The following is a 24,757-nucleotide window of genomic DNA, read 5'->3' as shown; positions in this document are numbered from 1 at the left end:
CTTAAAACTTTACGATTGGGACTCTTTAAATTTTTAAACGGATGTTTTGTGTCATGCAATAATTCCGACTTAATTTTTCTCTCATTTCAAAGGTAATTAATATTAATGCAGTAGAATTCATATTGAAGCACCTGATTTATTAACTTATTTATCTATTCTGTATATCTATTTTATTTTTCCATTTTATTTCTATTTTTATTTATTTATTTATTTATTTATTTATTTATTTTACTCATTTATTTTACTTATTTATTGATGTAATTTTATCTGCCTATTTATTTATCATTAAAAACTTAAGCAGTTATTCTAATTTTAGATAGCACCATTTACAAATTTTATCTATACATTTACATGTATTTGTCACATCTACATTCATCTTTTTTATCTACCTAATATTTATATTTTATTTTTTTTTTATTTATTTATTTATTTATTTATTTATTTATTTATTATATTTATTTATTTATTTATTATATTTATTTATTTATTTATTTATTTATTTATTTATTTATTTATTTATTTATTATTGTTAATTTTTTTTTACTTCAGCGCCGTCATCAAACTAATTTGATCCATTCATTAATTGTGTTCTTTTACTTCTGTTTAGGTATTAAAACAACAAGTCGATAGAAATAGCGCGTAAGAACAGCGACTATAGTATTCACCAGTATCGATAATAAAAGTTATTCACATCGACAGCGGATACAGCATCATCTTTAACATCTGACAGCTGAGGCAGTTCAGTCTGCAAATGTTCTTACATCAGAGCGTTTCATTCTGCTACGAGATTTCCTTTGACAATTACAACACGTTAAGCGTATAATCAAACTGGATGCTGTTTAACCGTTAGATAATAATAGAAATCGTAAAGCTGACAAGGGAAATGATTCTGAACCGGAGTTAGCTGCAGACACGTTCATTAATCACTATTGTCAAAAAAGGTGCATTGATAGTGTTCAAACTTTAATATTTTTGTTGTTGTTTTTTTCCTGGCGTCTTTACTTAAAGAAAGTATGGGATAGATAATTATTTTTCTTACAGATCGTTACAAAATCTTTTAATTTTCCGATGTATAAAACATGCAAAATAACGCGTAAGTAAATACGCTGATAAAAAGTCAGTCATGGCTTAAACAATGGAATATGGAATTAATTAAACTGAAAATGGGAACCTGACCAACAATGAGGCTATTTTATGTGATATTTCTCTATTGTTTGTGTATGTGCTTTGACAATAATCAAAGCAAATCTGATAGCCCAACAACAAATAAACCGGGCTTGCTTCCCCAGGACCTTGTGTCAAACTTATCAAACGTCTTTGAGGAGCAAGACATCGAAAATGACACTACAGAAATTCTCCCACAGCAAGAGTCTTCAACTGCAAGTGTTAACCGATCCGTGATAGAAGTTTGTAGTGATACGTGCTCGTGTAGTGTGGAACAAGATGAAGAAAATACATTGCTATGTGTCAAACCTAACAGTCTTGACAAGTTTCCATTACTTAATGATTCATCTTTAATGGGGAATATTACAGTTATGTAAGTATGAATTACTGTATGTCAATTTTATGACCGTAATATTTTAAATAATTTCATACCTTGAAAGATATGACCAATGATGATTCAGCGTTTATACACGTGATGTTTAAACAAAAATCATTATCGGATCGAATCAAATCAACTTAGCCTTTTTTTCATTTCAGGTGTCCTAAGAATCCATATCAAATACATATTGTACCCATATCGTAGCCTCGTTTTCATTTTTAGAGTCCAAAATATCTATATCAAATGCATATGGTACCCCATATAACCTTGTTTTCATTTTCAGAGTCCAACATATCTATATCGAATGCATTACGTACTCCAGTCCAGAAAGTCATATTAAATCCTTATTGTATTTTAAGTAAGAAAGTTCTGTCAAATTGTCGAAAATGGTGTTTTGAAATTAAAAGTTCATTTAACATTGTTGAGAAGTATACTGATTCTATTAGGCTCGTACACAGCTGCAAATTCTATATATCACTCGGTTAGTGCCTCGGCCAATATAAGTTTGACAGTTGTGTGAATAGAATTCAGGATTGAACTCAACAATGTTTAATCACCTCATAATATTAAATGTCATGATATTGCAAGTCTTTTTAAATGAATTTATGATAACACCTACAAAGGTAATGTTATGAATTATTGTAAGTTGTTATGGATAAGAAATTCATTTGGTGTCAATAAGTAAGAACATATTGGCAAGAAATTCAGTTTCATCTTTTGTAAACACTTTTCCCTTACTTATTCTTAAAGATGACTGTGGCGCCGTTATATGTCCCAACACCGCTAAATGTCGCACTTGTCACTAAATATCGCACCATTGCCGCTTAATATCGCAACCATCGCGTAATGTCGCAAAATCTTCTACCGTTAAATGTCGCATTTGTCAAATCCTTTCCCAATCGAACTTAAATAAATATGAAGATCATGTAATTTATGATCATATGTTATTAAAGGCTTACTGTTGTTCCTGTCTATGTAATATTAAATATTCTTAAACATCACGTGACGCTTCCCTTTATCTCCGTCAAAGTATAACTTATAGTTTAACCAACTTGTCAAATTACAAATAACCGAACAAAAAACACTGAATGAATGTGTCGTTCGAAGACAAGATTTTAATGATCTCGATAAGAAGTGAGACGTAATAATTTCTGACTTGCAATGCAATTCATTGAATCTCATTGTCGGAGTATTCCCTTGTCATTGTGAAAAGCATCAGTCCTGAGAATTGAATTTATACGCAATTACATGAGGTCACAACATTGTACTATGAAACGCGTTCCAATTTGTGTTATTTAAGTTTGTTTCTTTACACATTTTTGGTCAAATCTCGGCGGATGAAAATTGAGTATAGCTTAAGACGGTGCTAGGGGGCATGAGGGATGTTGCTCTTTTTCATTATCCTTCATATACAGAGTCAACCAAACCGAGTCTGCATTTGGAAAGAAACACCATTTTTTCTTAGGCCTATTTCTCGTACAAGAAAGCAACATTTTTAAAATGGCATTCCGTGAATTTATTGAATTTATAAACAATAAGCAGGAACAGAATACTTTAATTTCCTTGAAACATTACTTTTGTGTCGGAAAATGCATTAGATTACATTTATCTCTGCATTGAATAATCTAAACTTGAAGTTTCAAATGAGGATTATCAATTACTTTTGACAACTTGCTTAAATGAGTGTCTGTAAGAGAACATCGACCTTGAGGTGATATGTGTTACATGGATTCAATATTGTATAGTAAAGAAACAAAACTGCGCAACTTTTGTTAAAGAAACAAGTTATGTTAAAAAGCAGACGTTATATTGTGTAGAATTAAAAATAATAGAGAAAAGTATGTAATAAGATAAGCGTCTTTTTTCCTCACGAATTTAAAGCTGCATGCCTCCAGATGAGTCAAAATATATCAATAAAATTAAACTTGAGAAATATGTACTACGATTTTAGGAAACGTAAAATGGTTCAAGATTCATGTAATATTTTACATGTTATGTGCGGTTAATGACTGATTTTTTTAGTATTAACAACTATATTTCTACTGCGTTACTAACGCTGTAAGGGCAATTTATGCATATTTTGACTTCTTGTTGGTAATTTACATGGCTTGTAGGTGCCATTGATAATGTGTAAATGGCTTCCTTTTGGTTATCTCACAATATTATACATTCAAATACATTTTCAAATTTTTTATGAAAATTAGCATGAATCTGGAGGCGTGCTGCTTTAACATGTTGTTCCTTCTTTAAAAGTTTCTGTCGCGGTTTATGGTTTTACATCTGCGGATGATTAAAAATTTAACCTGTTCTTGTTAAAGGCCCATTATGCCTCAGAGATTCTACCAATTTATTTTTTAGAACTAAAAATTTTATTTTTGGGTATCTGGTTACACTAATAAAAGTAATTCCCATTTTCTACATACATGGACTAGCTTTTGAAAATATAAATCTGTTGGCAATCGGTGTTATAGTTAATAAGTATTTTTTATGGAAGACAAAATACTACTAACTAAATACTTAAATTTCTGTTATGACAGTTTTAGTATTTGTATAATTTTAAGTTCAAATGACCCAACACACTAGAAAATTTTTATATAAATGTTCTAATGTTAAAAAATTGTTCCGAACCATGAAATTTGTAAACGATACAAATTGAAATACATTTTATCTAAATATTAAATAGGTATTTTGAACGTCATTCAATATTGAAATAGATTATAAAACAATGATGAATATTTATTATTCTGTGTGTTTAATAAGTTTAATATGCTGAAATTAAAGTTTTTGCAAACCGACCAGACAGAGCCTACAACCTTTTTTCAATGTTTAGGCGTTGTAACAACGCACTTTGGGGTCCAACGCATTTTGGGGTCCGACCCCAAAGTGCGTTAAACTTCGCATCGCACTCTTGGGTCATCATTGATTATAATACAATGGTGAATATTTATTATCCTGTGTATTTAAATTCTAATTTAATATGCTGATTTTTTCAATATTTGAGCGTTCTTTAAAGGAGCTCCACTGAGGTCAAAAAGCCTAAAAACATTAAAAAAAAAAAATTCTTACATAAATCAAGTGACGCACTTAAAATGGAAAAAAAAAATCTGCATAGAGTAATAAAAATACTCATAAATAGATTTAAAATTATTGTGTGATTCTTAGCCCGATTTTGGGTGAAAAGCGTTGTAACGCTTTTCATTTATTGGGTTATTTTGCAAAATAAAATGTATGATTCTGGAAAAACTGTGAAAGGGAACGATTTGAAAATTTGGAAAAAGGTTATTGGTTTAGACATAGATCAAATGGTACCCACATATAAGGAAAATATTTCCGGTCCCATTATGCAAACAAAAAATCAGTTGAGTCCCTTTAATGAATCATTTTTTGATCATTTTTGCAATGCTGAACACTGTAAAAATAAATCATAATTCCTTGATTTCTTTTGTCATTTGTCAACTGAGTAAGGAAAATAAAAAAGAAACGTACCTCCTAAATTTTAACCTTTTTAGCATATCCGTAATCTTAAGAAAGTTGTGCAGGTTTATGTACACCTATTTTTTTTTGTTTTAAATACACCTAAAGAAAGACAGTAATTTATATTATTTTCAAGATTGATCCACCTGGAAAGTGCCACCAAGAAAATGTTCTGTACTGCTTGAATTTAAAACATAACTACCGTCACTTAAAAGTACCTTCGGATACAAAATTTGAAAATATCGTTTCTAAAGAGATTTGTGCATTGCCTTATCTAGTTTGTACGTAAGATATTGATAAACAATATTAATGATAAACATTGATAAACATATGCATTGATAAACATAGATATTGATAAACATAGATATTGATTAACAAAGACATTGATGAACATAAATATTGATAAATTTTGTTAACAAGATGATCTGCTGAGGTAACCTAACTTGTTGCTTGCAAAATCCATCTCACGAATCAGACTAGTTATTTTATTAGGCAGACTTTTATTGCAGATCCTTAAAATTTTCATCTTGCAATTAAGTGGCATCCAGAATCTTGGAAATAATACATTTGTCTTGCATTGAAGAGCTTATATTTAGACAGTCCTTTTAAGTGCTTCATGTCGAATTGAAAACTTGGGGTTAAAAATGCACAGACATTCCTGTAACTTAAAGTAACTTATCTAAAACATGTCTATAACAGTAACCATTAAAGATAGCAGCAATATAGCAGCAATAACGTTACCTCAGTTTCATCAAAAGGATTGATACACATTAATGTGTACATATATGGAATAATATTATCTGTTGATAACGTTTGTTCGTCAAAATGGTCAAAACACCGCGTATGGCAGAGAACCACAATTTTCTTACTGAATATGTGGAAAAAAAAGAGTTGAAAAACGTGCAAACTTGAACAAAAAAATGTGTCATTGCCAGTTATTTGCAAAGAGCATATTCATGTGACTGCATTGTAACATTCATATCTGGGTGAATATTTTCTTACAGCTACCTAAATGTTTATTTTGATAAAGAAACTTAATAACTGCCATTTAAGATATTATAAAACACACCGGATCTTTTTTCACAGCAATTTTATTATTAATTGTGAATTCGTGTTCAGATGATTAATTGTAATGAGAAAAGCGCTGACAATATCTATATAAGGCTTTCTTTATCAAATATACAAGTGTAATTACTTTTTCAGAGCTATATAAAAGAAACTATTATTAATCAGTTGAAACACTTTTTGTATTTAACTAGTGTATTGAATTGATCAAGGACAAACAAAATGACAAAAGAAATATCAAATTACGTTTTGTAAGCTAAACAATTGTTTCAGCATTTAGCAAAGAAATGTAGTAGTTAAGCATACATGTCCATTTGATTGCCCTTGTGACTGAGGGTTGCCTTTACGGCATCATAATTGTAGCCACCGTTTAACCCTGCGTGATCGTAGGAGGCGACTAATTGGGTTCGAATTATTGAAGTATATGCATCTGTTAACTCATGCTGGTGAGGTGATTTTGACCCCTGATATTGCTAAAAGTGTATAACACCCGAAGTTAGCCAAAATTACTTTTTCCTGATTCTGTGCCAGAAGACCTTAACTGTTTTGGTGCGTCGTAAAACAAAACAAAAAAATATTTAACAAAAATAAGTAAAAAAAATAAAATAAATACCTTCCTTCCTGAGAAACAAGATATAGATTTAATAACGTTGAAGGTTCCATGATAACTGCCGTATGAACATGAATTTGTGGATGTTTCCAATTTTTTTTATGTAAAATGCTTAATTCTATTTAAGCCTGTGCATGAATAAACTCAATCAATCTGAGCCCTTCAACATTTTCAATTTTGCCGTTTTTGGACTTTCTTTAGGGATTCTAATTCTCTCTGTTGTATGTAGAACGATTACGGTTTAAAGGCATGGCAATATCTCAGACAATTAAAAAAATATATATACAGACCCGCGTGGGAAGTAAATAACAAAATAACGACACTTAAAATAAAAGAAAAAATCACAATTTTGACTATTTAAATGTCACGAAGAATAATATAAGGTGAAATCTGTGTATCCAGAATAGTTCTGCCATTCTCTTTCATATATTAAATAACATGTAAAATTAGGGTCATAATTGAACCTCTTCCCGTCTGAGCAACATATTTTATCATTATTTTTCAATTTTGTTTAGGCGAATCAAGTACAAACCAATAATACCAGTCGATAGAGAGATTGACTTCGAGCGTTGTAAACTCAACTATTGTATTTTTTATATTAACGAAAGCGACCCTAATAGTTTTAGTGTTAATGTTAAATACTGCTACAACCGGTGCTAGTGTGCCACGCAGTTTGTTTCTTATTAACAGATATAATAGACTTTGCAGCCTTAGACCTTCGGGGATCATTGTTTCCAGCACGTTTGTGGAAGATTGTATATCGCTTCAGTCGGTACTAAGGATCGCAAGAGCGATGTTGTACTTTTACATGTTCTCTCATAAACACAAGTAATCAAATTCTCATCAAATCTCATGAATCGAAATCAAACATAGATTAATATTTTTACCTTCCCGAATTTTGGTACTTCTCTAGAATACTTTCTCTTTCCCTATATCATTATTTATTGCATGGTCAAAGGAAACAATGACCTTCTTCATCTACAAACTTTTTATCTTTGATGTGTAAGGTGTAGTACCCAATATATATATATATATATATATATAATCACTTAAATAACTTTACATTTATTCCTTTGCATGTAATATTTCCATATAACTGTTGAAAAATTTATACCAAAAAATGAAGTGATGAATTTCAGAATATACAAATGTATTCAGTCCGGAAACAATTGAGAAATCCAAACAATTCAATCAAGGGAGGGGGTGGACTTTACACAACTTAAGATTATTTTTTATCCATTAATTGATATGAGCGTTTTTGACGGAAAGTGAAAACAGTTTTCGCGAATTATCTGTGTATTATTGTTCACAATCTTTTGGAACTGTCATAATAAAAATGTTCTCGACTTCCCTTAAAGCATTAAGGAAAGTGATTATTGAAAGTATGATTAGGAATACATTGACACAATCCCATTTATTTTGACATTCTTTGTAAATATGCTTAAAACCGAGTCAAAGCTGGTTAAAGAAAAATTGAAATATTCTGTCCACTATACAGGAATGTGATAGGTCTATCGGGGGACAAACATTCTACTTAATGTCAATTTTAAATATACGAATAGACATAAAATTGAAATAATATGAATTTGTTCGGAATAGATATCGTGATTATGTAAGTCATTGTAAAAACCGGTTATGTAAGAAGTTTTAAAGAGCAAAAACAATGATGTAATGAAAATTCTAATACCGGAAGATCGGTATCAAAGTGGGGAATTACAGTTTCTTACTTTTAGTGAAAAATACACAAATAGCTTTTATTTATTTATTTATTATTACAAATTATTAAACGTTTGTTACACAGGCCATCTCTTAAATGTAAACATGAGTTGATGACATGTAATAAAGTGATTAATGTTTTTTTCTATCTTAATTAATTTATTATATAGATATATTATACTTTGATTCTTTTCTCCTTTTTTCCACTGTAAAGAAATAAATCGAGAGAGACGCAAAATACTAAATACTATATTGCCAGTGAAACTGATTTATTTTATAGATAATAAAAAGACACGAACCGTGGTATAACTTTTAAACTTCACAAGCAAAAACGGAAATTCATTTCATGATGCACCATTAGTAATCCTTACTGTAACTGTTTTATCAGGCATTTCTACCTTTGTAAGAGATACGGCTGTTTTTGCAAGGCTTTTACTTTGAAGAGAGCAATCACAAGAAATGCGAGTTTGTTTTTTCTTTCTGTTATCATATAGAGCGATTTTAAATATGGTTTTGCTACCATGCTAATACTTTTTGTTACAAAGATTATTTTTCATTTGCGCTGTTTTGGAATAGTTCATGAAATAACTTTGTGAAAAGAATGAATGGAGGTGACATGATTTATGATTTGGAAAGTAAGAATACGACAAAAAAAATCCTAAAATTCTAAAGTTAAAGGCACACCTCTCATATTTGCATTTATAACAAGAAAGAAGCCCAAAGTTTATATACTTTGGGTATGATGCAATATCAAAACTTAACAACACAATAATAACTTTTGATTGTCAACACGCCCACACTACAACGTTATTTAAAGAAACAATATTTAGGATTTTGAGAATGAACTGTCAATATTAATTAAAACATGAAAGTCTGAGAATGTTTTGCACAAATTGCTTCAGGAATAATATTTCAAAATAAACGTTTAAAAGAATGTCAACACCATAATGCATTATTTTGCTTTAAGAAGTGATATCTAATTTTCGAAGAAACGCCACATTTTGCAATAAGTGCATTGCGCATTGTTGGGAAATGTTTTTACCCTATAGTCTTAAATAACTCTATGATTTTGATTTTGAATATAATAGCGTGGGTTGATTAAACAAAATACAATAATTTGTATGTTAATTTAAAGACGTAGGCGTTTATTTCTAGTCAATTTGTTTTTATTTAAAATATCTTAATCTTCGAGAGATGAACAATATATATAAACGCTAATTTAAAAAACATATTGATACGCCGTCGAGTTGAATAATAACCTGACAACCTTGTAAATTTCAGGCATAAAACAATAAATATTTACAGCAAAAACTCATGTTTATCCGAATAGAACATAATTAACATTTTATTTGAGACTTGTACTAGAACATCGTCGTTGAGAGCTTATTTTCTCATTCAGTATAGAAGTCAAAATACAACTTTCTTTACATTTTGCTTCCTTTATGACAAATTGTTTCTCGTTCAGTGCTATGTTTTTTTATAAGGTGAGAAGCACCTCAAATGTTCTAAATCCATGATTACAATATTATAAAACACCAGATTACCTTTGTACAGAATAACAAAGATATTTGTCCGGGGTTTTATTGTGTCATATGTGTTTTACACTATGCTCTAATTCCATGTTTGAAAATATTGATAATTGCTACGCGGTCTTTTTGTGAATATAAAATAAACATGTTTTGACTTTACACAAAGTAGATATGTTATGTTTTAAATCCTACACACTATAAGTGGACACAGTGTAAATATATATAGGGTCATTAAAACACTGGCAGTTTCTTCTTTACTTACCTGACCCGTAATAACGAACGCAGATTCCTATACATATGCTCTCTTTTTTAAATAAGGCATATTCAGTAAGAATTTTATAGATTTTAATGAATTTCTGCAATAACAATATTTTACCCAAAAATGAGCATAGTATATCTTTAAAAATAGCGCTTTACATAAACAGGGCAAATTTGGAGGCCTAATTTTGCTCATGGGTTACATGATCAATGTGAATAATGTACGTTACTACACATCAACTAATAAGGGTTTTAATATGTACCTTTTTGCATGTATTAATATCTGCTGAAACACGAGGGCGCAGTTAAAGCCCGTGGGCGAGGTTTTTGATTATGTCCGAGGGCTTCTGCAAATATGTATGCGGCCATAAAAAGGTGCATTAGCGCTCTTCACATATAGCAGTATGCGTTATATCCGGGTTTTTAGCGTTTCAGATTTGTTCTCCGTACAGAATGAGTTCGTAACGCTTGTTAAATTACAGTAACACTTTGAAAGTCAAATTGCCTGGACTGTCGTTGCAGTCAGCTTTTTTACACGGCGCTCTAAGTAACACGTATTAAACAACGTGCAACTGTGCTCGTGAATGCATGTTTTCTTCTGCAACTTCGTGCCCGGTCTTCATGCAAGCATCTTAAATACTTACTTTTTCGTTTATATTTACATGATTTGAGAATAACACTGTAATAACCATTTCATAACCTTTCTTAAATCTTTTATTAAATCCCACGCATTTATTATGTCAGACAAGAAGTTAAGCTTCAAGGCATTGACATAAACAAATGATTAAAGTAGTGTTATAATGCAACTGAAATAATGCAGTAGAATTGCTGAGTACATTAACAATCCTCAGGAATAATGACAGCAATTGCACAAAGTCTGCGAGCAGCAAAATGTACAGACCCAATTAAATTGAAATTATGCAAATAATTCATTAAATGCAATCATTAAGGATTTTAACGCATCTGAAGTAAATAAAGCTATATTATATTGCCGGTAATTTAACAAAATTATTGTCTAAATTTTGGAATACTAGAATACTTCCAAAATACATGTATGAAAGAAATATGTAAATCTTCCTAAAATGAAGAAATATGCATATCTACTTAAAAGCAAGAAACTTGTATATCTTCCTGAAATCAAGAAATATGTATATCTGTTTTATTTGATGTCTTAACAGTCTTAGGCGTGGAATACAATATATTCTTTATTTCTCTTTTCTATTAATACGATTATAGAGTACCTATCAAGAAGTTTACAGTCGTAAATCAAATCTTATTTTGAGATATACATAACACAACATTTTTATCATATAGATTCAGTATTACAAAACAAAATATGTACAAACCATATATGTGGACAGTTAACAAACATATATACTTATCATGCATACGCATTGGCTACTGTTTACATACGAGTATATGATTTATGTTATTAAGCTTATTTATGTTCTTTGCTGTCATTGTCACCTGTGAACAATGACCGTTTGTTATTTTAATTTCTATTCATTCTCTTTGATGTTAAAACGATTTCGTTTTCAATAAAAAAGGAGAAAAAATGAATCCCTATAGAAAGCTCAAATGCTGAGCTGAAAAATGTTGCAAACTCAGTTCGATTGAGCCTGTTCATGGACGGTACTGGGAAGCGCAGCCCCCTAGCATCGCCTTAAGCAGATTTCAACTTTTAACATGAACTGATAAAATTTGGAATTTCGAAACATCCGCGGATGTGTTTTTATGGCAGTTATCATGAAAACTTCAATTCGACACTTAATGTTCGCGTCAGAAGCTGGAGTTCAAGTATAGCATGATCTATGAAAATATTTACTTTTTACTACGTAAAAAAAAATGTTTATACAACATTATAGCAATCGTGTCTTATTTGAGATAGAATTTGAAATTTTATTGCTATTTTTTTAAGCATATACTACAAATATATAGTTTATAATGGCATAAATTTGACATTAAAAATCTGAGCTTGACATCTAAAGCATTTAAATTGAATTTTTATTGAATAGAATTTTATGAATAAGACTTTTCAAGGTTTGGTGGACAAATTATGTTCTTAAATATTGGTATTGTACTGATGACGAGTAATTAATCAAACAAAACAAAACTGCACATCTTGCACGGCACCGAGATGCAGCGACTGCGTTTAGACTTTTTATGCCCCCGCCATGTAATGGCCGGGGCATATAGTGTTACCCTGTTCCGTCCTTCCGTCCTTCCGTCATTCCGTCCTTCCGTCATTCCGTCATTCCGTCCTTCCGTCATTCCGTCATTCTGTCATTCCGTCATCATCAGTTTCCGTTCATTATCTTAGTAACGGTTGCACATATTTAACTCAAATTTGACATATGGATATGTCATGAGAAAATACAGGTCAAGTTCGAATTTGGTCATGGTTCGATGATTTTTGGCAGAGTTATGCCCCTTTTACTTTGAAAATAATATGAAATTTTCAGTTTCCGTTCATTATCTCCCCAAGGGTACAACACATTCAACTCAAATTTGACATATGGATATGTCATGAGAAAATACAGGTCAAGTTCGAATTTGGTCATGGTTCGATGATTTTTGGCAGAGTTATGCCCCTTTTACTTTGAAAATAATATGAAATTTTCAGTTTCCGTTCATTATCTCCCCAACGGTACAACACATTCAACTCAAATTTGATATATGGATATGTCATGAGAAAATACAGGTCAAGTTTGAATTTGGTCATGGTTCGATGATTTTTGGCAGAGTTATGCCCCTTTTACTTTGAAAATAATATGAAATTTTCAGTTTCCGTTCATTATCTCCCCAACGGTACAACACATTCAACTCAAATTTGATATATGGATATGTCATGAGAAAATACAGGTCAAGTTTGAATTTGGTCATGGTTCGATGATTTTTGGCAGAGTTATGCCCCTTTTACTTTGAAAATAATATGAAATTTTTAGTTTCCGTTCTTTATCTCCACAACGGTACAACATATTCAACTCAAATTTGACAGATGGATATGTCATGAGAAAATACAGGTCAAGTTTGAATTTGGTCATGGTTCGATGATTTTTGGCAGAGTTATGCCCCTTTTACTTTGAAAATAATATGAAATTTTTAGTTTCCGTTCATTATCTCCCCAACGGTACAACATATTCAACTCAAATTTGACAGATGGATATGTCAAGAGAAAATGCAGGTTAAGTTTGAATTTGGTCATGGTTTGATGATTTTTGGCAGAGTTATGCTCCTTTTACTTTGAAAATAATATGAAATTTTCAGTTTCTGTTTATTATCTCCCCAACAGTACAACACATTCAACTCAAATTTGACATATGGATATGTTTTAGGAATGCCCAGGCCCAGTTCGAATTTGTTCATTGTTCAATGATTTTTGGCAGAGTAATGCCCCTTTCACTTTGAAATTAATATGAAATTTACAGTTTCTGTTCATTATCTACCCAACAGTGTTACATATACAACATAAATTTGACATATGGATATGTCAAAGGAATGGGCAGGTCAAGTTGGAATTTGGTCATGGTTCGATGATTTTTTTGGCAGAGTTATGTCCCTTTCACTTTGAAAATAATATAGATACATCTTAGGAATAAGCAGTTTAAGTTTGAATTTGGTCGTGGTTCAATGATTTTGGACAAACTTATCTTTCTTGAATATTGGAATAATTTTGAACTTTCAGTTTCAGCACTCATACTTTTGTGGAAATGTATGTAGCCATTATTTTGGCTACAAATATGAAATATGCTATTTTCAAAAGGTTAACACTGAATAATTTCAGTGCCTTGAACATTGTATGGAAATGGTTTGTGTTAACATTGAAAAGTTTTAAGGGCTTTGAACTTAAAATGAAAACAATAATTTGTGCAAACAAATTTGGAACTAAATATTATAACATCTGAAATTTTGGCTGCATGCGGGGGCATCCGTGGCATGATGACACATTTCTAGTTTACTAAAACAGCTTGAGTTTGATACATACGGAATTTTGCATGACCAGAGTTTTCTTACTTGCATTATGGAATCAGTTATGTACATTTTTTATGACAGTCACACTTTATCCTTACATATCGTGGATAATTCCTTTAGAAAAAAGTGTTAAAATCGCTAAAAAGACACTTAAAAAAGAGTTGAGAGGCCTGGGATTTGAACCTCAGACCTCTCACTACCTAAACGGGTGTGTTAGCCCTGGACCACGGGGAAGAAATTGTCTGAACAACCAAATGATTTTAAATTTAAAATTTCCATTAGGGTTTGTAATCCTTATTAATTTCGAGATAGTTTGTTCACGGCTAACCTGTTGTTAAACATTGCTGTAAATACGTTAGCGAAAATTTTCTTGCCAAAACAGTCCGACATGTTTAACAAATGTTCATATAGGCGGCGTTTAATTCCGATGACAATAATTCGGAGATTTACGGAAATAGCCGAGCAATTTTCATTGATTAAAATGATATTCATCCGCGTAATTTGTGATTGTGCATTTATTAACAATTCTATAAGCCAAAGCTACTTTTAAACTTCGAATGCGTTATAATTTGTTGGATACTTGTAACAAAATAAAAACATTTCTTTCTTTTTTTATTGCCAGTTTTAAACTGTTTTGAGAACTACTTTTTGTTGTTATGATTGCAGGGAAGCGCTGTTCCAGATATTAAATGTCAGCATTGTATTTCCTGATCTGTGATCAGAAAATACAATAATGTCTGCACTCAAGTTAATTCGCTGTGTATACAGTAAATGGGTATACGATTTATCAAAAAAAAAAAAAAAAAAAAAAAAAAAAAAGGTTTCCTATTGATCATGTCTCTGTCTCGTAAATTTTGCTGTACTTTACTTTCCCTATCGTGATGAAAGTAATTTAACAAGAAGCTGAAACGAACATCACAAATATGGTGATATTTTTTCACATTTTTCACAGGGAATATACTATGACTGATGATTATAGACAAACAAGAGGGCCATGCTGGCCCTGAAATCGCTCACATGTAAATAGGCCCCGGGGCGAGGCCAATTTTAACCCAGAGGCTTTTATTTGAACAAACTTGGTAGAGACTCACTAGAAGATATTTAATGCTTAGTATCTAAACTCTAGCTCTTTGGGTTTTTAAAAAGAAGATTTTTTTTAAGTTTTTACTATACAAATGTAAGGAAAATCAATGACCCCAGGCGGGGCCAATTTTAACCACAGAGCTTAAAGTTAAACAAACTCGGTAGACACCCATTAGAATATGTTTCATGCTAAATATTTAAGCTCTAGCTCTTTTGGTTTTTTTAAAAGAAGATTTTTTAAGTTTTTACCACACATAAAGGGAAAAACAATGATCCCTTGGGACGAAGCCAATTTTGACCCCAGGGCTTTTATTTGAACAAACTTGGTAGACATCCACTTGAAGATCTTTAATGCTTAATATCTAAGCTCTAGCTATTTGGGGTTTTTAAAACAAGATTTTTTAAGTTTTTACTTTATACGCTCGTACAAATCAGGAAAATCAATGACCTCAGGGGCGGGGCCAATTTTAACTCGAGGCTTTTATTTGAACAAACTTGGTAGACACTGACTAGATAACGTTTCATACCAAATATTTAAGCTCTAGCTCTTTTGGTTTTTTAAAAGAAGATATTTTAAGTTTTTTCTTTCGGTTGCCATGGCAACCAGAGTTCTGCATGGAATTGAATTTTCTGAACGTTGTTTAAAGTTGGCTATCAAAGGAACATTCCTGTGAAGTTTGGATGAAATTGGCTTTGCGGTTTATGAGGAGATGTCGTTAAAAGGAAAAGTTTACGGACGGACGCCGGACGAAAAGAGATCACAAAAGCTCACCATGTCACCTTGTGACAGGTGAGCTAACAATCCGTTAATGCATTATTAAAAATATCTGAATGGAGTTACTTTTTTTACTTTTTTTAATGTGAAATGTGTTCCTTCATTATATATTACAAGTGTTAGTGAGCTTTTAAGTTTTAAATAATAAAATATTCACGATGACGTCAGCCGTCTGAAAAAAAGTATAGTGACTGCCCTTGCGTGAATTGGAAATGATTTTAAAATAATGATTCATTTCCGCGTCAAATTTTTACACTTGTATTTCAGTAAAATGCGGTATGATATAAGATATATAACTAGTTCTTCCGACCTAAAAACATTATACTCACCTTCCAATTAGCCCAAACATTGAATTGATACAGCCTTGGGCTACGACCCGGACCATAACATTTTTGCAGCTTGACAGATCCATCATTATACGATAAGGCCCTTAGCCCTGCTTACTGTTTAAAATATGGCTTTTAAGTTCAACGGTGTCTAGTACATGTATTTTTTTATAGTGTTCCGAATCGATTGATAAACAAAATAAATGATCTAATTATGTATAATACGCCACACTATTGGCCTGCCTTACCCGGAAGTAACTATTGGAAAGAACGCGATAACTCAAGCATTAATGTCTTGGCTTTAATATTGTGTCTTTGATCTATTTCTATCCCCGACAGACAGTTTGGTAACCGAAGTGCAGTTTTCTAGGTAACTTATACATGCAATTCAGTTAACACAATGTGATTGTGTATGCGTATACGATATGTCACGACCAATTATACTGATAGTTGTTGATACAGTCTGTCTATCTGTCTGTCTGCCTGTCTGTCTGTCTCACCCTTTGACTGAGCCAGATTTTGCTCTCATGCTTTATTTTGCCTATGGTGATGAAATATATATTATAAGAAGATGGAATATAGAGCAAAAACAGTATCGAAAATATAGTAATATATTTCATATATATTTGTACGTTGAAGATATATGACTGATAATCATTGCCAAAAATGTAATATCAAAAATATCTGAATGCAAAAACGATATCTGCATTTTTTTAATGTGAAATGTTTTCCTTCAGTTAATACTAGTGCTAGAAAGCTTTTAAATAATAAAATATTCACGATGACGTCAGCGGTTTGATAAAAGTACGGTGACTGCATGTGCGCGAACTGGAAATAATGTTTTAAATAAAATATGATTCCTTTCTTCGTTGAACTTTTACTATTGTGTTCTAACAAGGTGGGGTATGATAAAAGAAATAGCACACAGTTCTTCCGACTAAAAGACATTATAGTCACCTTTCAATTAGCTCCAAACATTAAACGGAACTATGTCTTTGGCTACAAGTTCTTCCTACCACTAAGCATCATAACAACCGCCCAATTAGCCCCAAACATTGACCGAACCAACACCAAGTATATTTGCGCTGACTGACCGGTCATTATCGTGCTTCAAGACCATCTGTTCTGTTTTACTTTTTCATAAGTACCTCTTGCTAATATAAGCAAACGCTATTTTACAGTTCTAGTGTGATCGGTAGTTCTTTATCATGTTTCTTTTTTGGCGAATCGGTTCATAAAAAATCATGATCTAAAAATAAATAAAACGCCAGACTAAGGAAATTAATGTTTGGGAAAAAAGGCTCATCCCGTAAGCCATGATAATAAAAGATGGTAACTCAATCATTTCTTGTCCAGATTCCATAAGTGTGTCATAAAAATAAGTGTCTAGTTGAACTGAGAACGTTCTTGCAAAATTGATATTAATGGTTAATCACCAAGTACTAAATTTGTAAGGCAATAAGAATAAAAAAGAATTATTATTATTATTTATTTGTTTGTTTGGTTACTCGATGGTTTCATAATATTGTTTTCTGTTTAAGACAAATGCTTTGTGTATTAGGAAGTTACGTTTTAAACGCCTTTTAACGCTTTTAGAGCTTACTATAACAGTTGAAGGGAAAGAGGAGGCAGGAGATTTATTGCATTATTCCTGACAAGAGAAATGCAGCATGTTGTTGTGTTGCATTGAATACGAAACACTACAAAAAATGCAAACGGATTTGGCTTGCATTTACAAGTCCCATCCATGAACAAGCTCACTCAATTTCAAATTTTGCTGTTTTGGTCGTCTTTAGGGATCTTGTTTTTCAATATTCGTAGAAAATGTAAATGTACGTATATCGCATTTATTCTAGCACATTAGTTTTAAAGATTTTATACCGTTTGCCGGTGCCATGGGGGGAATCAGAGATGTTGCACTTTCCATTAACTCTAATAAACTGGCTCAAAGCAGGTCTGCAATTTTCATATAATATTATTGTTATTAGTGCTTTCGAAGGATTTCCTCTCCTCCATGTTTTTGTTTATTTAGACATATAGAAACATTATAAGTTTGATAAGTTTATTTCAATATTCCATTGGACCAAATGGTCCATGGGGATAAACAGACACATGATAATTGACAAGACAGTGTAAAGCATATACATACAATAACATGTGTAAGTGGAGAAGGTATACACAAAATTGTATATCATCATTGCAAAAAGTATCACGACAAATGGAAATTCAACTTTAAACATAATGCGAAATAAATGACCATTGTCTAGCAAAACTTACGGAAAAACATACATTGTATTGAATTTAATTTGACAAGATACAGGTATATATATATAACTTTGATGTTAATCAGTAGGATGGGTTTATTTAGTATAATAAAGAAATCATTGTCTTTTAAAAGTGCAGTATCAAATTTCATTATTATAATATTATATTTTGTACAAAAGAGAAAATGCTAATTTTATGCAAAATAGCGCATTTAATTTGATTTCATTGGGACATATTTCATTCAATTAGAAAGGAAAGTAACATTTTATCATTATATGAACATTGAATTCCAGCTCTGTTTTTATTTATTCCAATTGTATTGCACAAAGATTATTTTGCTTTATTTGCATGATTATTTTCCAGAAAAATGTATGCCTTCCCTTGGAGATAAGCGGTGAATCTTTAGCTATCACAAAGCATAACTTGATACGTTTTAATAAGGTCATCGAATCGAGATCATATGATGATTTTATAATTTTATTAAATAGATGTATCTCTTTAATATTTCTTATTGTTCCAATGTTTTTATGTCAATCAAATCCAGATGAAATTTGAAAAAAACAAAACAATCATTCTGTATTAAATGTGCGTTTAAAGGTTCTATACGAATCCTGTATAATACTTAGACCAGGATAATGAATATTCAATAATGCATATGTTTTATTCATCACATTACGCCAGTCACACAAAACAATTGACTAACATAATGCTGTTTTCTTTTTTGGTTGTGGGTTTACGTAGCAAAAATATTGTAAAAGTTATATTGCGACGTTTCAACTTTGCTGTTGGTGAAAGTCCTCAGTTGCCCCTCAATGCATTATTTCAGGCACCAACGGGCTCCACAGTAGATCCGCCGACTTTCCATAATCCATCTAAATAGTCACATGACTGAATCCAAAATCCCTGGTTGGATTCGAACCTACAGCGGTGAGGAGCAAAACGTTTTTATATGTTCAAGACAATAGAAAATCATAATCAGAATCAGGGGCCAAGAAACAAATGTGATAATTATAGAAATACAATCTGATAGTATGAAAAATGATTCAGAATGGAAAAGGAAAATTATATGACGTGACTTATGACAAGGTATCTATAATTACTGGAACGTCTTTGATGAAGGGCTTTGAAAATTACTATGGATGCGCATAATCTGTAAAAAATTACTTCTTTTGAGATTGCTATGCTAATGCTCTTCAGATGTGTGCATGATAAAGGGTTATAATAACGAACATAAGTTATCTATTACACAGACGTCTTTGAGTGGGAAAAATCTGTTCTAGTTAATAGTTTTATTGTCTTGTTTTGGATTTTTGTTTTTCGTTTCTTTTTTGTTTGTTTTTTTTTTGTTTGTTTGTTTTTTTGTTTTGTTTTTCGATGATTTTTTGCGGTTGTTGGTGGTGTTCTTTTTTGTTGTTGTTTGTTTTGTTATTTTGGGGGTTTTTTTGTTGCTTTTTTGTGGAGGGGTAGGGTGTTGGGGTTAATTGTTGTTGTTGTTTGTCGTTATTCTATTTATTCTATTGGTTTTTTTTGTATTTGTTTTTATGTTATAAGGATAGATTAAAGGAAAATGTACATAAGTCAAACAAAAAAACTCAAATAACTCGAACAATAGGTCAGTAGAAAATCAGGTAAAATGTGTCGTCTGACGTGGCAGGAATATGTTATACAAATTAGTATCATTCTTTTGAAACACGAACTTACACAATTTGTCACGTCACAATGTCTTTTACTTTCTATCAATGTTCTCTTTTTAAAGGCCCGTTATGTTCAGAAATGCTATTTTTATCTCAAAAACCTTTTATTTTTAGTATCTTGTTACAGTTTCCAACAAAAAAAAATTATTTCTTATTTCTTCTGCGTGATTTATTATTATTATTATTATTTGTTTGGTTACTGGGTGGTTTCATAATATTGTTTTCTGTTTATGACAATTGCTTTGTGTATTAGGGCGCTACGCCATAAACACCTTTAAACGCTTTTAGAGCTAACTTTAACAGTTTAAGGAAACGAGGAGACAGGAGATTTATTGCATTATTCCTGACAAGAGAAATGCAGCATGTTGTTGTGTTGCATTGAATACAAACGACTACAGAAAAAAATATAAACGGATTTAGCTTGCATTTATAAGTACCATCCATGAAAAAGCTTACTCAATTTCAAATTTTGCAGTTTGGGTCGTCTTAAGGGATTCTGTTTTTCAATGTTCATAGAAAATGTAAATGTACGTATATCGCATTGATTCTAGCACATTTGTTTTAAAGATTTTATACCTCTTGCCAGGGGGGGGGGGGCATCAGAGATGTTGCACTTTCCATTACCTCTAATGAACTGCCTCCAGGCAGGTCTGCAATTTTCATATAATATTATTGTTATCAGGGCTTCCGCCTTCCAAAGGATTTCCTCTCTCTTCCATTTTTTATTCATTTAGACCTATAGAAATATTATAAGTTTGATAAGTTTGATAAGTTTATTTCAATATTCCATTGGACCAAATGGTCCATGAGGATAAACAGACACATGATAAATGACAAGACAGTGTAAAGCATATACATACAATCCAATGTGTAAGTGGAGAAGGTATACACAAAATTGTATATCATCATTGCAAAAAGTATCACGACAAATGGAAATTCAACTTTAAACATAATGCGAAATAAATGACCATTGTTTAGCAAAACTTACGGAAAAACATACATTGTATTGAATTTAATTTGACAAGATACAGGTATATATATATAACTTTGATGTTAATCAGTAGGATGGGTTTATTTAGTATAATAAAGAAATCATTGTCTTTTAAAAGTGCAGTATCAAATTTCATTATTATAATATTATATTTTGTACAAAAGAGAAAATGCTAATTTTATGCAAAATAGCGCATTTAATTTGATTTCATTGGGACATATTTCATTCAATTAGAAAGGAAAGTAACATTTTATCATTATATGAACATTGAATTCCAGCTCTGTTTTTATTTATTCCAATTGTATTGCACAAAGATTATTTTGCTTTATTTGCATGATTATTTTCCAGAAAAATGTATGCCTTCCCTTGGAGATAAGCGGTGAATCTTTAGCTATCACAAAGCATAACTTGATACGTTTTAATAAGGTCATCGAATCGAGATCATATGATGATTTTATAATTTTATTAAATAGATGTATCTCTTTAATATTTCTTATTGTTCCAATGTTTTTATGTCAATCAAATCCAGATGAAATTTGAAAAAAACAAAACAATCATTCTGTATTAAATGTGCGTTTAAAGGTTCTATACGAATCCTGTATAATACTTAGACCAGGATAATGAATATTCAATAATGCATATGTTTTATTCATCACATTACGCCAGTCACACAAAACAATTGACTAACATAATGCTGTTTCTTTTTTGGTTGTGGGTTTACGTAGCAAAAATATTGTAAAAGTTATATTGCGACGTTTCAACTTTGCTGTTGGTGAAAGTCCTCAGTTGCCCCTCAATGCATTATTTCAGGCACCAACGGGCTCCACAGTAGATCCGCCGACTTTCCATAATCCATCTAAATAGTCACATGACTGAATCCAAAATCCCTGGTTGGATTCGAACCTACAGCGGTGAGGAGCAAAACGTTTTTATATGTTCAAGACAATAGAAAATCATAATCAGAATCAGGGGCCAAGAAACAAATGTGATAATTATAGAAATACAATCTGATAGTATGAAAAATGATTCAGAATGGAAAAGGAAAATTATATGACGTGACTTATGACAAGGTATCTATAATTACTGGAACGTCTTTGATGAAGGGCTTTGAAAATTACTATGGATGCGCATAATCTGTAAAAAATTACTTCTTTTGAGATTGCTATGCTAATGCTCTTCAGATGTGTGCATGATAAAGGGTTATAATAACGAACATAAGTTATCTATTACACAGACGTCTTTGAGTGGGAAAAATCTGTTCTAGTTAATAGTTTTATTGTCTTGTTTTGGATTTTTGTTTGTTTGTTTGTTGTTTTTTGTGTGTTTTGTTTGTTTGTTTTATGATTTTTTGCGGTTGTTGGTGGTGTTCTTTTTTGTTGTTGTTTTTTTGTTATTTTGGGGGTTTTTTTGTTGCTTTTTTGTGGAGGGGTAGGGTGTTGGGGTTAATTGTTGTTGTTGTTTGTCGTTATTCTATTTATTCTATTGGTTTTTTTTTGTATTTGTTTTTATGTTATAAGGATAGATTAAAGGAAAATGTACATAAGTCAAACAAAAAAACTCAAATAACTCGAACAATAGGTCAGTAGAAAATCAGGTAAAATGTGTCGTCTGACGTGGCAGGAATATGTTATACAAATTAGTATCATTCTTTTGAAACACGAACTTACACAATTTGTCACGTCACAATGTCTTTTACTTTCTATCAATGTTCTCTTTTTAAAGGCCCGTTATGTTCAGAAATGCTATTTTTATCTCAAAAACCTTTTATTTTTAGTATCTTGTTACAGTTTCCAACAAAAAAAAATTATTTCTTATTTCTTCTGCGTGACTAACGTAGTGCATATTGAATATATTGTTGGTAATTTTCGTAGATCGTAAGTACCATTTGAAATGACTGTGTAAATTTCTTTGTTTGTTCACTTGACAAAACTTTTCTTTTTAATATATTTGAAAACAAAAATCACAAAAATTAGCATGAATCTTGTGATATTTTTGCTCTGTATCAATGTAATTAAATGGAAAGTCTTTCGATGCATAGGGAAATATTTGCTATATTCTTTAAGAATAGACATTTCTGTCCTCAACAGACATATAAATCCAAATAAATATCTATATTATAGGAGATATTATTTAATTGTCGAGATTTGTCTATTGTATAAAATGTTTTAATGTATGTAACACATAATAAATAATACTTGAAAATTGTTTTAGAAGCATAATGATAAACATATATAAAATTTCACTTAAGTGTGGTTACAACCTTATTTACAACATACAGGATCTTTAATCTGTCGAGATCTTCATATCGCTACATACATTTGTGTAGGTTTATTACGAAAGACCGGTGTGGCAGACCATCTTAAAAAGTTTTAAATAGGCAGTTTGCCTCTCATTAAATATGCGTTTTTCATCTATTGCCAATTCCTGACTGATGAATAATTATAACCTTAATGCAGATTTTCTTTGAAAAATGACAATTTATTGAAGAATTACCAGTTGTTTTATTTTAACCTCTAAGAAATATGTAAGACTTTTATATTTATGTACATTTTCTGAAAAGACAAGAAGAATTTATTACTGAATACATTAAATATGATGAAAGCAAACAAAATTATAACTGAATAGACATATGTCTGCTATTGAGAAATATTTTGGAGATTTTATATGTATTCTTTGAATATTACCCTTAAAATTTATGACAGTCATAAAATTATGTGTATGCTTTAAAGGCCCGTTTCCTTTGAAATGATTTTATTTTCATTTCCCAAAAGCTTTTCAATTTTGTTGTTCTTTTCTAGTATCCAAAAGGTTACTCTTTGGACAATTAATTGTCTGGACCATCTCTTTCAATATTTGCAATTTCTCAATAAGTACAGTTGTAGTGAACTAGTATTACGTCTGGAAGTCAAAACACTACTTTGTTTACATTTAACTTCTTTTATGGCAAATCATTCCACATTCATCACTATTTTCTTCAGGCATTCTCATGATAAAATTCATGTTTCTTATTAAATAAAACTTATTTGCTTCTGAGGCATAACGTGCATTAATATCTAAACTATATAACTGTTGATGAAATATATAGAGCTATTAAACAATTGAAGGGCAATAAAGCGGCTGGACCTGATTTGTATGTGAACGAATTATTTATTCATGGAGTTGATGATCTGTTACCATATTTGCATAAATTGTTCAATGCTTGTTTGAAATTAGGACATTTTCCGAATGTATGGAGTGAAGGTTATATAGTACCAATACATAAAGGGGGTGATGTTGATCAACCATCGAACTATAGAGGTGTTACATTGTTAAGTTCTCTCGGAAAATTATTTACTAGAATATTGAATACTAGATTAGATGACTGGGCTGAATCCTATGGTGTTTTATGTAGAGGCCCAGGCAGGTTTTCGAAAAAAATATGGGTACTGTTGATAATGTTTTTATTTTAAATGCTCT

General features: G+C 31.2%; 1 protein-coding gene across 1 annotated transcript in view; it reads left to right on the top strand.

The window, feature by feature from the left end:
- The first annotated feature begins 1,025 nt into the window (after positions 1-1,025).
- The window catches only part of LOC132734019 (BDNF/NT-3 growth factors receptor-like), a 51,794-nt gene continuing 28,062 nt past the window's right edge, over positions 1,026-24,757 (top strand). The window contains exon 1 of the mRNA XM_060720721.1: positions 1,026-1,537. Within this exon, the coding sequence (XP_060576704.1) occupies positions 1,182-1,537 (356 nt within the window). The 5' untranslated portion in view covers positions 1,026-1,181. The remainder of the gene's footprint in view (positions 1,538-24,757) is intronic.

This window comes from Ruditapes philippinarum, unplaced genomic scaffold (assembly GCF_026571515.1).
Source record: "Ruditapes philippinarum isolate M1 unplaced genomic scaffold, ASM2657151v2 ctg7726_1_1_1_1, whole genome shotgun sequence".
Classification (NCBI taxonomy): domain Eukaryota; kingdom Metazoa; phylum Mollusca; class Bivalvia; order Venerida; family Veneridae; genus Ruditapes; species Ruditapes philippinarum.
The sequence above is the reverse complement of the archived record's forward strand: the minus strand, read 5'-3'. Positions and strand labels throughout refer to the sequence as shown.